Genomic DNA, 14,824 nt, shown 5'->3' with positions numbered 1-14,824 from the left:
AAGGATTCAAAATATTCTGTTACCACCATTCTCCAAGTTAATACCAATGTAACTGCTTATAAACTATTTCAGATCAATCTTGCCGTTACTCATGTGTCTGGAGATCACTTCCATTGTGATGTCTATTTTATTCCAAGTGTTAAATTAGTACTGACTACAGAAGGCAATTCAAAGAAATCTTAACTGCTGTTTTGGACAAATACAAGGTCTGCCAACTTACTACTTGCATCTTCCCTTTTCCTTCCTAAAAGGTAATTAAAACAAGATTCCTAGAAAAAATAGAATGGCATCAGTCTTAACATTTGCCATTTTAATAACTATTTACCCTTGCTTGCTTTCTTCTATAGCCTTTGACATCATGAAGTTGTTTGATAACAAGCTCTATCTCTTTGATTCCAAAACTCTTTTACTGAAGTGCTGCTGAGAAAGAAAACTAGCAGTTTTCCTGAAGATTAGTTAGATTTGTAACTGAAAAACAATTCAGATGCTTTTGAACTTTAAAACCTCTCCTTTTATGAATAACAAATGAATGTTTAAAGGACTTACATCACCTGTTCAAGAAGAGTATCACTACTGAAAAGCTTACAGAAGCTTCCACTATTTACCATGTTGCTTAAAAAAATTGCCCTAATGGTCATCTTTAAAAATACTTACCACTCCGTCCAAGCCACCCACAGTGCTTAACTTGCAAGTCAAACAATAGATTTTACAACAAAAATCAGACATAGTAACTTCACTAGTTCGAAAGATGCACTGGCAGAAGCACAGCCATTCTTACAAAGCTACGCAATCAGGCAATCATATCAATTAAGTGAATAGTAACTCTAAAATCAGAAGGCATCCCAATCTAGATATTGACCTCTCATTTGTATGATTAATTCAAAAACTGAGTCTTTAGTTTCACAGTAACTTAAAAGACTACCTTTGAAAATTCATGGAATTTGGCCACAACCCATAAAGCACCTCTCCACTCCTGCCACCCTTAGCTCCATGCTGCAGATTTCACCCAGCACATACCTATTAACCACCTGCTACATTGGTACAGGGCACTAATGCAGTAATAGAGGGTAAAATAAATGGCGTGTGTATATATATAATTTACTCACAAGCCCAGTTTTGTGAAGCCTAATGATTAATCACCCACGTGATTCAAGCACAACCAACATTAAAGGAAGCCACAATGCAAAAAAAAAAACCCCAAAATGTATTACTCTGCTTCCATTACAGAGTACTATGTTGATTTTCACCTCTTTATTTCAATCAGGACAAGATTCAGGCTTACCATTTAGATTCACAGTATAAATAGTTACAGTATAAGAAACTATATTTTGATTAACAATCTGAATCATTTATAGCTCTAATTACTGTAATGAACTCCTACTCCCTCCCTTGTAAACACTGACTGATGTGTGTCTTGACTTCCCTGCGTTGTCAGGTTCTCCATACTTAAATGCTGGCCGTAAGAAAATATCATGGCCATACTGAGCATGGAGCAGCAGTTAGTTTGTTAGGAAGAGGAGCACAGTCACCACTGTGGAACCGTGTAGTACATACGATGAATATGAAGGACAAAAGTTTTGCCTTTATCCCTTCTACCTCTTGTGGAAAGACGGACGCACAAAAGAAACTACATCACCCACTCCAAAATTTCAAGAAGGATCAAGAAAAACCTCTTCAAGCTATATGCATGAATGATCTGCTTGCTTTCTTCCTGGTAAGCAGAAGTAGAAAAGCCCAGCAGAATAAAGTCCAGGGAACAGTACAGCAGAAGATACAATACCACATGTTTGAAGGGTCCTAGCAAAAACTGACCTCTACTTGCAAGTGCAGAGTACTAAAAGGCAGCATAATTACAGAGAAAAGAATCTCGTATCCTTGTGAATGGTTTTCTAGAATGTAATTAAAACAGAAAGTGTTGAATAAGCAAAGATTATCAAGTCGAAATGGAGCTACAATACCACCAATATATCTTAGACTGATTTTCTGCATATCTCTATGGATACTAACAGACTATGCTGGTGCCAAGAGGATTCAGTGGTTTTACTTAAAATACAAGCAACAGCCCTTCTTTTTTCATACTAACAAATCAACAGGATAATTCTGGAATTCATTAGTGAAGAACACTAACCAATCCAACATAATAGCTTTACTTCCTCTGCAAAACACTTCAAAAAATATCTAAATGAATATGGAAATGCATCTTTCTGTGGCAAATTGTTCATTATTGAATCATTATCAACTCTTGTTAGACAAAATTTCTCTCTTTTGCAATGTACAAGATCATTAAAATGTTTGAGAGCTCCATCATGAAAGACAGCGGCACTTTATAATCCGCTATCTCTTCAGGCAAATATGCTTACGGCTGAACATAATACACAAAATAACAACATCCCCTTGACACACAATTCTTTCTTTTAATGGTGCTCTTAAGTGTTGACAGCAATGGTGAAATATGTTGTTGCTCTTTCTTTTTTTTTTTTTTTTAATAGTTTTTAACTATTTCAGAGATGTATTTCAGTTATGATAAAATGTCAAGGAAGGATGTGTTTCTTTCATCTTCAGCATGGAACCCCAGACGCTTCATCACTACTATTAGTCTAGTGAGATATTTCCTGTAAGCTCTTCAGTTCTAAGCCTCCATCTCCTTCTAACCTCTGAAGATCACAGAATAATCAATCAATGCATTAAATATCATCTACAGTAACTAATAAAATGGATATTTTCATTCTGTTTATGGGATCATGTCCACAATTTTATATTAATAAATTGTGTAACATTTTCTTGTCGGAAAAAAAATGTAAGAAGAAAGTAAATTTTTCTTTTCAATAATAGACAAAACCCCCATAAACACAGATAGTGGTATTACACAGAATACTACTTAATGTTCTTATGTAGCTTCTGTCTTGCCTCTTTCCAAACTTTCAGCATCAACCCAAGGTATGATGCAAGAATTCACAATGTGAAAGTATAACAGATAAAGCTGCATCCTATACTGTAACATCCTTGAAGTAAAACGAATATAATTTTTTGTTATGACAAGTCAAAAACCACAGGTGGAATACTTTTAAAATCACAGTTTTAGAGTTCTGAGGTGTGCATTTCTTAAGAGATATATACTGAAAGCTTTATATAATTCTTTACTGCATATAGGAAATGAAATTTTACTCCAACAAAATAAAACCCGTAAGAACTGTTAGCCATAAAGCATTATTTCAGTTCACAGCTGCTTTCGGTGACTGACATATACACATCTTGCAATTCATTCTCTCTACAAAACAATCTCAATGGAGGTATCTTCTCAAATCTGTATTAATGATGTAATTCTATTATGTCTAATGGAATCACCTAGCCATCTCTTCAATAAAACTGAAAAACTAAGAAGATATAGTTGCACCAACTATTTTCTTCATCTATTTAAAGGAATATATTGTTTAGAAATTGCATGGCTCAAAATAGAAGTATAAGCAAGTAGTTGGCCCTTGGTAATACAAATTTCAAGAAATAATCAAACTTTGCCATATATTTTTATAAAATAAAATCATTATCAGCTACAAAGCCTAGAGCCACTCCACACATGCTACTAATCCAAATACTGGAAAACCAATTGAAGTAACTTGTCTTTTTAGTCTCCTTTAAAAAAAAGACAATGTATTTCAAACAGTACCAAGGGGAAGCTCTACTCTGCTTTACCGAAACAACTAAGGGAAACTACATTGTAGCATTACTGTCTTCAGATATAAGTATCATTGACCAATTGACCACGTAACTCTCTCTAAACAAAGACTAGAGAGATGGTCATTTTAAAATTACCTATTTTCAGGTTCTTATATGAAGGTTTAAATGAAATTCTGGTTTCAGCAGTAGCTGTGCTTTGTCTACCTCTATTTCAGAGAAAATTAAAGTAGTAAACAAAGACTGAGCAAAGTAGAAAGATTTCCAAAAGAAATAGCAGACCACCGGGATTTGGATTTAGGTAATCCACTTAGATTACCATGGCTATGTCTTAAAAGGACAATACTGAAATCAAAAAATAGGTCACGTCTACAAGACAATATATAAGTGAAACAATGTCAAATGTACAAATTTAGAACAATCAGAGTCATACCTAAGTTTAAGATAGAAGAAAAAAAATTGTCACAAAACCACGTATTGTCAAACAACAAATATTTTGAAATCAATGTTTTCATGCTCCAAACTGGAATAGAGGAAGAAGAGTTTCAAACAATGCCATCGATACACTAACATGTTTCAGGTAACACAGAAGCACAGGCAATGAAGAAAAAGCTTGCAATACCTAAGCCCACCATATAATACATGTTTTGCTTGCTTGTTTTTCCAGTTTCAAAAGCAGGAAGTGTTGGACACCCACAGGCCTGGAAGTAGTAACAACATTAGCCGAGCAAAATAAGAGTTTGCATCTTTTTCCTGGAAGTTACAATGTTTCTAATATAACAAATATAAAACAAATTAGAAAATTAAAAATAGGAGGCAAGCCCTCCAATTATTAACTGAAGAAAAGCCTAAAGTAAATTAGTAGGTAGTTCAGGAATTGATAGTGTTAGAAAAATGTGGGTTTTTTAAATGCACAAATTAAAAATTGCTATAGATGTCTTCTCAGCAAAAGTTAGGGAAAATTCAGCTTTAAAATAATTTGGAATTTACAAGACAAATGTAAAAAGCAAATTAAAATACATCCACTTTCTAGATCAACTTGAGAAAATCTAGGTGGCTTCTTCTAAAAAGTCCTGGACAATGGCCTTTATGAGGAATTTGCCCAACATGAAGAGATTTCAATAGGAAAGTCAGTGTTGCTATGAGAAACAGAGCAACTTCCAGATGCTTGACATGTCAGGCCTAGACAAGGGAATGAAAAATGTCTCTTTCTGACCAAAGAGGCTTTGAGGGGATACTCGTAAAGAATTACCTACTTACCCATCAGATTTGAGTTCATGAAAGGTGTCGGGGACAATCCTTCATGGGGCCCTAATCGACTGTCATTCAAGTGATCACTGTAATGAGGACTGTCTGCAAAACCCTAGAGAAAAAAAGACCAGAGTATTAAACAGATTATTTGGCAGCCCTGCTAATTGAGTGTAATGACACTTTCCTAATTAAATGTGCAGAGTCACAATTGGTCATTAATCACAAAGTTGGCTTTCGGGCCTATCTCACAGAAATTACTCCCTGCCCATATTTTACTTTCTCTCCTTTTCTTCTCCCTCATCAAAAAGAAACCACATAATTTCTTAATAAACGGTGTCCTCACAGACAGTATTTTTAAAAATTGAATAATACTGAGATATTTTGATATTTGAATCCTCGTAGGCTTAAGTCGCTAACCACTGAGAGAGTAAAATCAGTCTGAAGAAGTCGCAACCGATTTGGGTTTTTTTTGCCCTAAGGTTTCTGTTTGCATTAATAAAGCAACACAGTAAAAAGGTCAGGAAGAGTCACTGACATTAGGAAAAAATGTTAGTGCAAATGCAAAGAAGAAATTCCATTTCCCCTTGCAGCCTGCTATTAATGTTATAGACTAATAGGTATTTTGACACTGTGACATTACTAAACACAAAAGATTTACCTCCAAATAGTGATTAAACAAACAACTTTGACACTCAGTTTGCTGACAAGCACTCAAAACTGAAATATTGTTTTGCTCTTTTCTAGCATTAGTATAGCCAACTTAGCAGGCTTGGAGTGACCCTTATGCACTTGGGAAACACTGGCTCCTTGAACGCTTGTGCCAAAGGTATAGAGGCAGAAAACAGAGAAGTTCTAGAATGCACGCATTATTTAATTAACCCAATTACTTTGAATTCTCTTTTGTACCTTTCGAAATGCTTTTAGCTTTTCCATATAAAGATATGAATATGGTATCTGCCAATCAGACTGATCAGATGTGCACTGAACCACTTGTTCTGTACCAACACACGACAGATGTGGCACTCAAAATCGCACCTCCTTTGTAGCCAAAGTTCTGAAAAAAACATTCTGTAAACCTTATCTTACAATTCCCACTTACTCTAAGTCTGGTAGAGAGAAACCTAAAGCTCAGCCCTAATTAAGGGAGGGGGGGGAAATTGTTCACAGCTACCAGAAACCATCCCAAGTGCCCTGGGACTATAAAATCATCAATCACTGAACATTTATCATTTTTTCAGACTGCAGGCTCACATGCAAGACAACATTAATGGGGCTGAAACAGGCCTCACTATCTTTGCAGGCGTGCTGTCAGTTCTACCAAAGGGCTGGTAACTGAGGGCTAAATAACTGTCAAATCACTGCTGCTGCTTATGGATGCATGTCACAGCTCTTGCTGCTACTCGGCTTTAAAAGTAATCTTATGAGAATCCCAAGTCCCAAATGAATCTTTGGCTGACTTTATCTACTTCAGAATCGGCGATACACATGTGATAGGCATTCAGAAGCCATCTCAGTGACATTTACAACTTGGTTATGACCACGAGGATGTCCTCTGGTAACCATGACCTAGCCCCGTCTGTCAGACAAGCAGCATGTAGCAGCAGCTGCTGAGGAAATGGAGTGGCTCCTAGCTAAGGTCACCACATGTGGTTTATTTTTATGCTGAAATGAAACAAAAGAGAAATTAAATCTGCTGAATAAAGAAATAAAAATTTGCAAATAGAGGACCAAAAAATATAGCTCCTAAGTAGGTGCCTTCCTATTTGGCTCTCTGCTTGTACTCGTTACTGTGGGTTTTTAAAAAACTTTCCACCTAAGACAATATTTCAACTGTATTTTATTTTTAAAAGAAACAAACTAGGAAGGACACTACTAGTGATAAAAGAGAATCTCAGACATTCAGAAAGTAGTGCCTAAATGAGCCCCAGAAACTGAGATCTTCAAGAGATCTTTACTTACAAAGCAAATAATTACTGAAAATGTAACAGGAGTAAGACTCATTTTATACACAGTTACACACCATGCAACACCAGCTACCTAATGCACAGGATTAATAAATAATACTCCTCCCCAAGTTAATATTGCATATTCCCCCCTAAAAGAGAGGAATTGGAGAACTGGGCGGGTAGTTTACACAGAAGGGAATGTTCTCCCTTCTGCCATCAGAATTTCTTCAAATAACCCTTTACATCATGTTCTTTTCATATATCCTCTCAGTTTCCCAGAATGTACTTGTACTGAATTACCACAGCATCAAAATTACATTTCTACACCACTAAACAAATCAACTAGTTTATCTACCTGAAAAATCCTCCAAGAAGTCCTTCACAACGCTAAAGCCATAGAAAACAGCACATTTACTATATAGGGGTAAAATGTACTAAGGCATATGCAAGCACTTTAAATAGAGTTGTGTTTTCTGTACTTGAATTCAATTCCTAACTGAAATTAATTGTCAGGCATGTCATTCTTCGTCATGCGCTACAGAATTTACACTTGTGCACAGTGTAACCTCTCTCAGCCTTCATCTGCAGAGGACCCACGTAAAGAGGTCTTAACTTGGCCACCATCCTTGACACCAGTTATTCAGTCTTAGTAATGAGGTATGGATTATCAGCTCAAGCAGCAGAGTTTTGTTTGGGATTAGAAACCCTGGGCTGATTCCCACATATAACTCACCCACACTAAATGAATACAAAATAACCACAAACACATGCAGTTTTGATTTAACAAACTTCTTTTGCGCTTCACAAAAGCAAATTAAGCAAAATCAGAAGAGCTCTAAGGACAATGATTTAAATTACACAGAGTTATTTCAGAGCATTCTTCACATTGAAGCTGTACTTCAAAATAAATTGCATTCCTAATACCATTTCTTGCTTTTACATCTGTATTGTTAACTTACATAATAAACAGCATAAAGTTCTACTGGGAAGAGTTGTAATCAATCATAGGCAAAAACTTCAGAAGCTTCCACTTGCTTCTGAAAAGCTACTGGAAGCTTGTAGTCATACAATCAAAGCTTAAAAAAAATGTATTTAACAAATATGATAGTACAAATTGACAACATATGTTTACTACTTCAAGAAAAATACTACTGAGCCTTAAAAATTCTGTCTGCAACACCAATAAAGGATAGTGGTTTATTAAAAGGTACATCTCACTTGTGTGACTGAGTAACAAAGAGAAAATACCATCAGCTGGCATCTGAACTCATCCCTCACGGCAAAAGCAACAGAGGTGGTGGTGGATATATACATAAATTTCTACCAGAACCCCTTTTCAAACCTTCGTTTTCAAGAAGACTCAACTGTTTATACTGCCAGATTTCATTCACCCTTTCTGAGAAAGGAAGGAAATTTCAGTTCACAGCAATTTTGAAGACTGCTTTCTTAAAGGGGATTCATTTGATCATAGCTAGATTGATGCTGGCTCCAAGCAGAAACAGGAGCTAATTAGTTATGCCAAAAGCTATTCTCTCTCTTGGGAAAAACTATTCCATGATACATACTCTGATCTGGCTCTACTGGATCAGGACAGCGATATCATTCCTTGGACCACAGGTGGGCTTCCAAAGCCCTTCGGAGGATTGCTACCTCCTGTTACCTGTGAGGCGAGTTTGACAGAAAGACGTGAAGGAGACATTCCATGCTGAGTATACATCCCCAATTTCTGCCACCTTTGCGTCCCAGCAAACATACCGATGGATTAGCACACTTTAAAGTGCATGGTTTGAGTATTCTGCAAATAACTGGCAAAAAGTCTCCAAAATAGGAGTTAATGGACAAATCTATTTTGTCTTCTGAGCATCCTTTTCTGAAGGGACTGCAGATAGCTCAGGGCATCTTTCTGTTTACAGAAAGAAAACTGGTTTTGAATATGACTAGATGCCATCGCTGTAAACTCAAAACCATCTTTTTTGTTCCAACCTCTTACATAGCTACTGCAAAACCAAGCTTTAACCTTCCCAAAGGAAGACAAAACTTTTCTTTCTGTACTGTTATAGCCTCAATAAAGTCTAATGGGGGCCAACTGTTGTTCCCTTACAGCATTTTATAACGTTGTCACTGTTCATTTTGCAAAGGGCCTCTCCCATGATTTCAGTCTCACTGCATGTTTGTGATGAGAAGGACAAAGTCAGATACGCCTACAAATAAAAGCTACAAGTATTGTCTACTAATAATACCTGTCATGAAATACAGCTGAAAGGTTACTACTAATTAGCACTCCAATTTAACTGAGTAGCAAAGGCACACTCAACATTGAATGTTTTAACATTTTATTAATTTTTCAGGTATTTCATTGGATTAAAGTGATGTTCTCTAATCATTCCAATAAATTAAGTCCATTGATTAAAAAAAAAAATAAAAAAATCAGCAGTTGCAACAGTTTTCATTCCCACCTCTTCTGAGTAAAACACCTCAAGTGTTCAAGTGATTTAGGCTTTATCTGTACCAGGAGGATTTTCCATGCACAAGTACGCTAACACAACCGAACCAATAAGAAAGATCTGAGACTATTTACAAAATCATGAATAGTTGTATACAGGACACCTGAAAATTATCTTATGGAATTTATTATTCTATAAGACTCAGAAGCAGAAATGGAAAAAAAAACAGAAAACACACTCCTTACTAGGCATGTTTATCCTATCAAACCATAAGGGAAGGCCTGACACAAAGGGTCTATGCCCCATTTTACAAAATAAAACAGTAATTAATGCCCTAAAACTCAAAGCCTTTCAATGACCATTAAAGTTCTGACATTCTGGCTTAAGTTAATCACGGAACCCCCTAAGCACAAGCCAAAAAGTCTCCTCGGCTTGCTGTTCCTACCCCTTCTCACTGCACTGGTTCCAGGGCTTCTGCAGGATTCACCCTCTCCCTTTTGCTTCCACTTGAGAAACATAAAACTACTGTCCCTTGGTAATTGTTTTCTGAAGTTCCACCAAGATTTGTTCATGCATAAGCAAAACTGCACTCCTGACCCTAACTCAAGTTGTAGGTTTTTTGATTTTGTTTTCAAATAAGCACAACATTCTATTTCCACTTCAGGGTAAAACGTGAAAAACAAAGGAGACACTGTAACCACACGGCACATGATTTTCCCATGCATTTATTGACTTCACGTACTAACTCCTTCCTGTACGGTTAACTACTCCACCGCATTTTATTTGCTCAAGTCCACTAAACTAGAGAAAACAGGCTTTTTTTTCATTTGTTTCTCCTCCCTTATCCCCAAGCCCTCTTCTACACAAGTCCCTGGGAATAGATCAAAATGAGACCCAGTTGTGGCTCCCAATCAAGCTCGCAGATCAATAAATGGGTATCTGCATTTTAGCAACTTACAATATAGGTCAATTTTTGCCTTTAAATTTAAGGCATTAAAATTCCACTACAATGAATGGTTGACTTCACAGTTTGACACAGCTAAAGACCAAAAGACTAAATTTAATAAACGCCGCTTCCGATTCCTTGAGTTTTGCAGTTTGGCTGACCTTAGCTAACAAATATTAATTGTTAAAACTCGGGAATACTGAGGCCTCTTCCAAGCTAAATTTGGCTCTGATCATATGAATCAGGCAACAGTCATCTAAATGACTGATGTGTAAATGAACGATAGTGAATCCACTGCTGAAATCCACTTTATTTTGGATTATCTGCCTCTCCAAACTAATCTGAGAGTTCTGAAGACAAACAAGAGGGAAAAAAACACATGGAGAGGAAGTGGGGAGAGAGAGCGAGGCACAGAGACAGACGGACAGACCCAGAGACTGACTACACCTGGGAACATTGTGGTGAGTCACTGACTGAAGATTAGACAAGAGGCTCTGGGTACAGGTGCCTTAGCTAATTTAAAAGATTATGGATTATGTGATCATATATGTTTCCAGAAATAAACCGCCATTTTGTTTTGGAAAGATTATTTGCAGTCATTGAATCCACATATTTGTCAACGGCTCCTACAGAATAGATTACGGAGCCAAAACCTGGCTGGGTCTATTGAACACACAGATCAGGAAGAACCTTGCAAAAATAAATTCAGAGAAGAGTACAGAGAAGAGTCTCCTTCCTTTTTGCCTTGAGGATCACTTGCACTATATTAATCTGTCTTAACTGAACACCAAGAAACATCACGTTGTCACAAGTCTTGGTACAACTCGACTTAAATCACCGACAGTCTCGCAGCAAACTATTAGGTGGGAACAACGTTGTTTCTAAACAGTGACCACAATGATGTTGCAAAGTATTCATCTGAGAAGAACAGAGGAAGACACAGTAAGATGGCAAAATGTTTACATTCCCAAGCACACTTCAGACAAAAAAACACTAAAGAAGCACAGAGATCCACACAGTTGTATTTTAAGAATTCAGACTATCATTATTTGCAAGGTATTTATACATTGACTATTAGCTCGGATATTGCAATTTCAACTATACTTGACTATATTTTTTAATTCTATGGACCAGAGAGATGTGCACAGAAACTTTTCTGTGAGGAAATGGGGAATTACAGGATAAGGCAGTTCGTGGCTGAACATAATTAATCAACAATGTATAAACCTCCCATGCAACAACAACAACAAAAAATCCAATCAACTGGCATTATGATCAAAAACCAAAATGAAAAGCAGCTGCTTCAATAACCAAATCTCTTCTAACACAACCAATAATAAATGCATCCAGTAACCTGATTTTCCCCGGTGTAACAGTACCAGTGTCCTCCATAAGGACAACACACAGTTCGGTCACAGGTCAAACAGAAAATTACCTTAACTTCCTAAAAAAGGAAAAATACTGGGGCAGGGGGGCGGCAATGGAGCAGACGGACTTCTCACACTCCTTAGACCATTTCAACCATATTACTGTCAGTTGCCTGCTACAGTCCAAAAGCCAAGGAACCGAGCCGAAGACCTGTCTGACGTGCCAGGAAACACACACTTCTCCCCTCCGCAGCCTCTGCGTGTGCCACCTCCCAGCCAGCTGAGAACAGGCAGTATTTCAATCTCACTCGCTTTACTGTGCAAGAAACTTGTATAATACTTATCAAACAGAGGAATGAATGCAGTTAGCTGATGGAGATCACCCAGCTGCACCAGACACAAGAAGCTGTACACCTTCTAGTTTTAATTCTGATTCCCTTTCACTATCAGCAAGCTTTCATCTTCCACTAAAATATCCTAAAGACAGAAATGTAGCTTTATATATTACTTGTCATCTGCTACATGGGGAGATAAAAAGCAGATATCAGGACCCCATTGTTGGTAAAAGCCAAAAGAGCTTTCACAAACACCCTCCAAGTATCATCACAAGTTATGTGCTTTGTAACAGAGCTCTAATAAATATTCATTAGCTTATTTCCCTATATCAAGTTGAAACAGATGAAAACTATGTGTGCAGGAATGGAATATAAGAACAACTGAAAACATGGTTTGTCGATTTATTTCTAACCTAGTAGAGCTTTGGAAGAGGAAGAAGGACATAACACATTGAACAAGGAATCTATTTCGAAATAATCACCATTTTCTCCAGTTCTAAATTAATTTCCAGGAAGTTAACTTAGTGAATGATGAATCTGATTTTAAACAGCTAAACCCAATGGTCAATTACACTTCTTCAAGCTCTTGTGAAACAAATATCAACACGATATGTAATGGAACAATTCCCTGGCCACATGGAAAACTAATCTGTGAACAGATTCCAACACTAATTTCAATATGATAGGTAGTTGCAATAAAAACAAGCACAAAAAAACACTTCTCCAATACAGCTCATAGGACTGAAACCAGATTTTTCTCGCTCTTATCTAAGCTATAAACCAGGAAGTAAAATAATACAAGTATAGTCAACATACTAACAATAAATGCTTAAAGACAATACTTAAAAACCTAACTAAAGCATTCAGAATTTAAATATCAGAACTTGCTTTGACAACTGTTGCCCAAATTACAAAGTAAGCTGCATTTGCGAAAATGTCTTGTGCACCAAATATGGGATATTTAATTTTGGCTTTGATTTCACACTGAATCATCTGCTTACTTATAGAATACATGAGTAAAAGCAAATAACCAGCAGAACCACCAAACAACCACCCTCCCCCGCAAAAAAAAAAACCAACAGAGGACAAAAAGGACACAAGTACAACAGACTTGATAACACTTACTGTATTTCTGTGTCCCTCTTGTCTTGTTTTGCTATTTAACAGCTTCCTTTCTTGTTATGTACCTGAGATTAAGAGGTATAAAATACTATTTCAAAACCTGCTATCTCATTACTATTTTTTGACTTCTTTGCAAATTAAAAGTAGTACTGGTGGTAGCAGGGGAAAGAATAGTTTGGGCATACAGTATTTCAGGTTCCGATTCATGTCTGAGTATTCTACATACAACAGAGGGCATAACCTGTTGACAATCTGTTGACTGATTCTACAAAACCATCTAAATCTAGCAGTTGTATCTTGATCAGTTCAACTCTGGCTTCAAGTAGATACGTAGCAGAGTTACATAAATTTGGACTCGATGATCTCTAAGGTCTTTTCCAACCTAGAAATCTATGAATCTATAAATGAAAAGGAGGATAAACTGCATACTCAGTACTGAAGCTAGATTCTACATTAAATCAGGTCAAAATGTACACTTGCAGCTTTTAGTGCAACATACACACTTGAAAATACTTAAAACACCTACTATTTGGATTTTGGAAGAAAAACACCTCAGCTAACATATGCTAGATTTTTTTACAGTTAAAATTATTCTGTGTGTGTATATAAAATAAGGCTGTCCAGCAAGGAAATGCCTTATGAAATGTATTTTCGGATTTGCTTGATTTGGAGATGGCCATCTATACAGATGAGAAACTAACTTGCTCCTTTTATTCCAAAAAAAATGTTACAACAAAATCAAAACAATGAAAGAAAACCTCAAAGAGCATTATTCTTCATGAAATAAAAGCTACCATTAGCCACACCACAATAAAAACTATGGTAGGAAAATGTTTAATTAAAAGACAATGTTTATCCCCCAAAAAAGTGATTATACCAGTTTGTTGCTAGGCTATAAGTATAAAGCACAACTCCCAAGTAAAGTAGGAAAGCTAAAAAGTTCAGAAGTATCTCACAACAGGAAAACAAAACTTTCAAGTGCTATAGGGCACTATATTATTGTGCAGCAAACGTGCTGCTTGAACCAAGCACCTCAGAATTTGCTTTGAAGAGCTCAGCAAAGCCAGGCTTTCAAAAAGCAGCTTTACAGTCCTCTGCAACATACACTAAGAGCCAGCCACCCTTCTAATGCAAGGGATTACGAACACATGCAAAAATATCTCCAGCTCTATATCACTCAGATAAGGGAGGGACTTGCATACATTAACCAGAAGATATTCACTGAAAAACCACCACTGTTGCACATACAGAAGCCAGACTGGAGAGTTGGAAGAAGAACAAGCACCACAAAAGATGGAAAATTTCGACACAGTATTGTATGTGGACTTCAATATAACCATTCAAGAACATGCCAGATCATCAGCACTTCATGGAATTCCATTGACTTGCTCATTACCATTCCTGAATTATTCCTCTAAAAAAAAAAATATATCAAGCTTTCCCATGTTTTTTTCTCCCCACAGTATTTTTTTCAAACAGTTCATTTTTCTAACAAAACATTTGGCCTATGCAAAAGAGATTTTGCACACAGAAGCCACTCATGTCTCAATTTGTACCTTTTCACAAATTTAAGATGGCCACAGCCAATTCTAAATATACAAATTCCCACTGTTCTTTCAGTGTTCGAACACTATTTAACATCATAAAGTAATGAAAAAAACAGACTCTTCATATATGGTTTTCTCAAGCCTGCAGATTCTCAGCCTTTCAAACTTCAATGTTAGTTCAAAACACTACTGAA

At 36.6% G+C, this 14,824-nt stretch overlaps 1 protein-coding gene across 1 annotated transcript in view; it reads right to left on the bottom strand.

Annotated features, from left to right (window-relative positions):
- TCF12 (transcription factor 12) overlaps positions 1 to 14,824 on the bottom strand; it is a 173,169-nt gene that overhangs the window by 107,123 nt on the left and 51,222 nt on the right. The window contains 1 exon segment of the mRNA XM_086620007.1: positions 4,933 to 5,035. Within this exon segment, the coding sequence (XP_086476133.1) occupies positions 4,933 to 5,035 (103 nt within the window).

This window comes from Tauraco erythrolophus, chromosome 14 (assembly GCF_009769465.1).
Source record: "Tauraco erythrolophus isolate bTauEry1 chromosome 14, bTauEry1.pri, whole genome shotgun sequence".
In the NCBI taxonomy this organism is placed as follows: Eukaryota; Metazoa; Chordata; class Aves; order Musophagiformes; family Musophagidae; genus Tauraco; species Tauraco erythrolophus.
The sequence above is the reverse complement of the archived record's forward strand: the minus strand, read 5'-3'. Positions and strand labels throughout refer to the sequence as shown.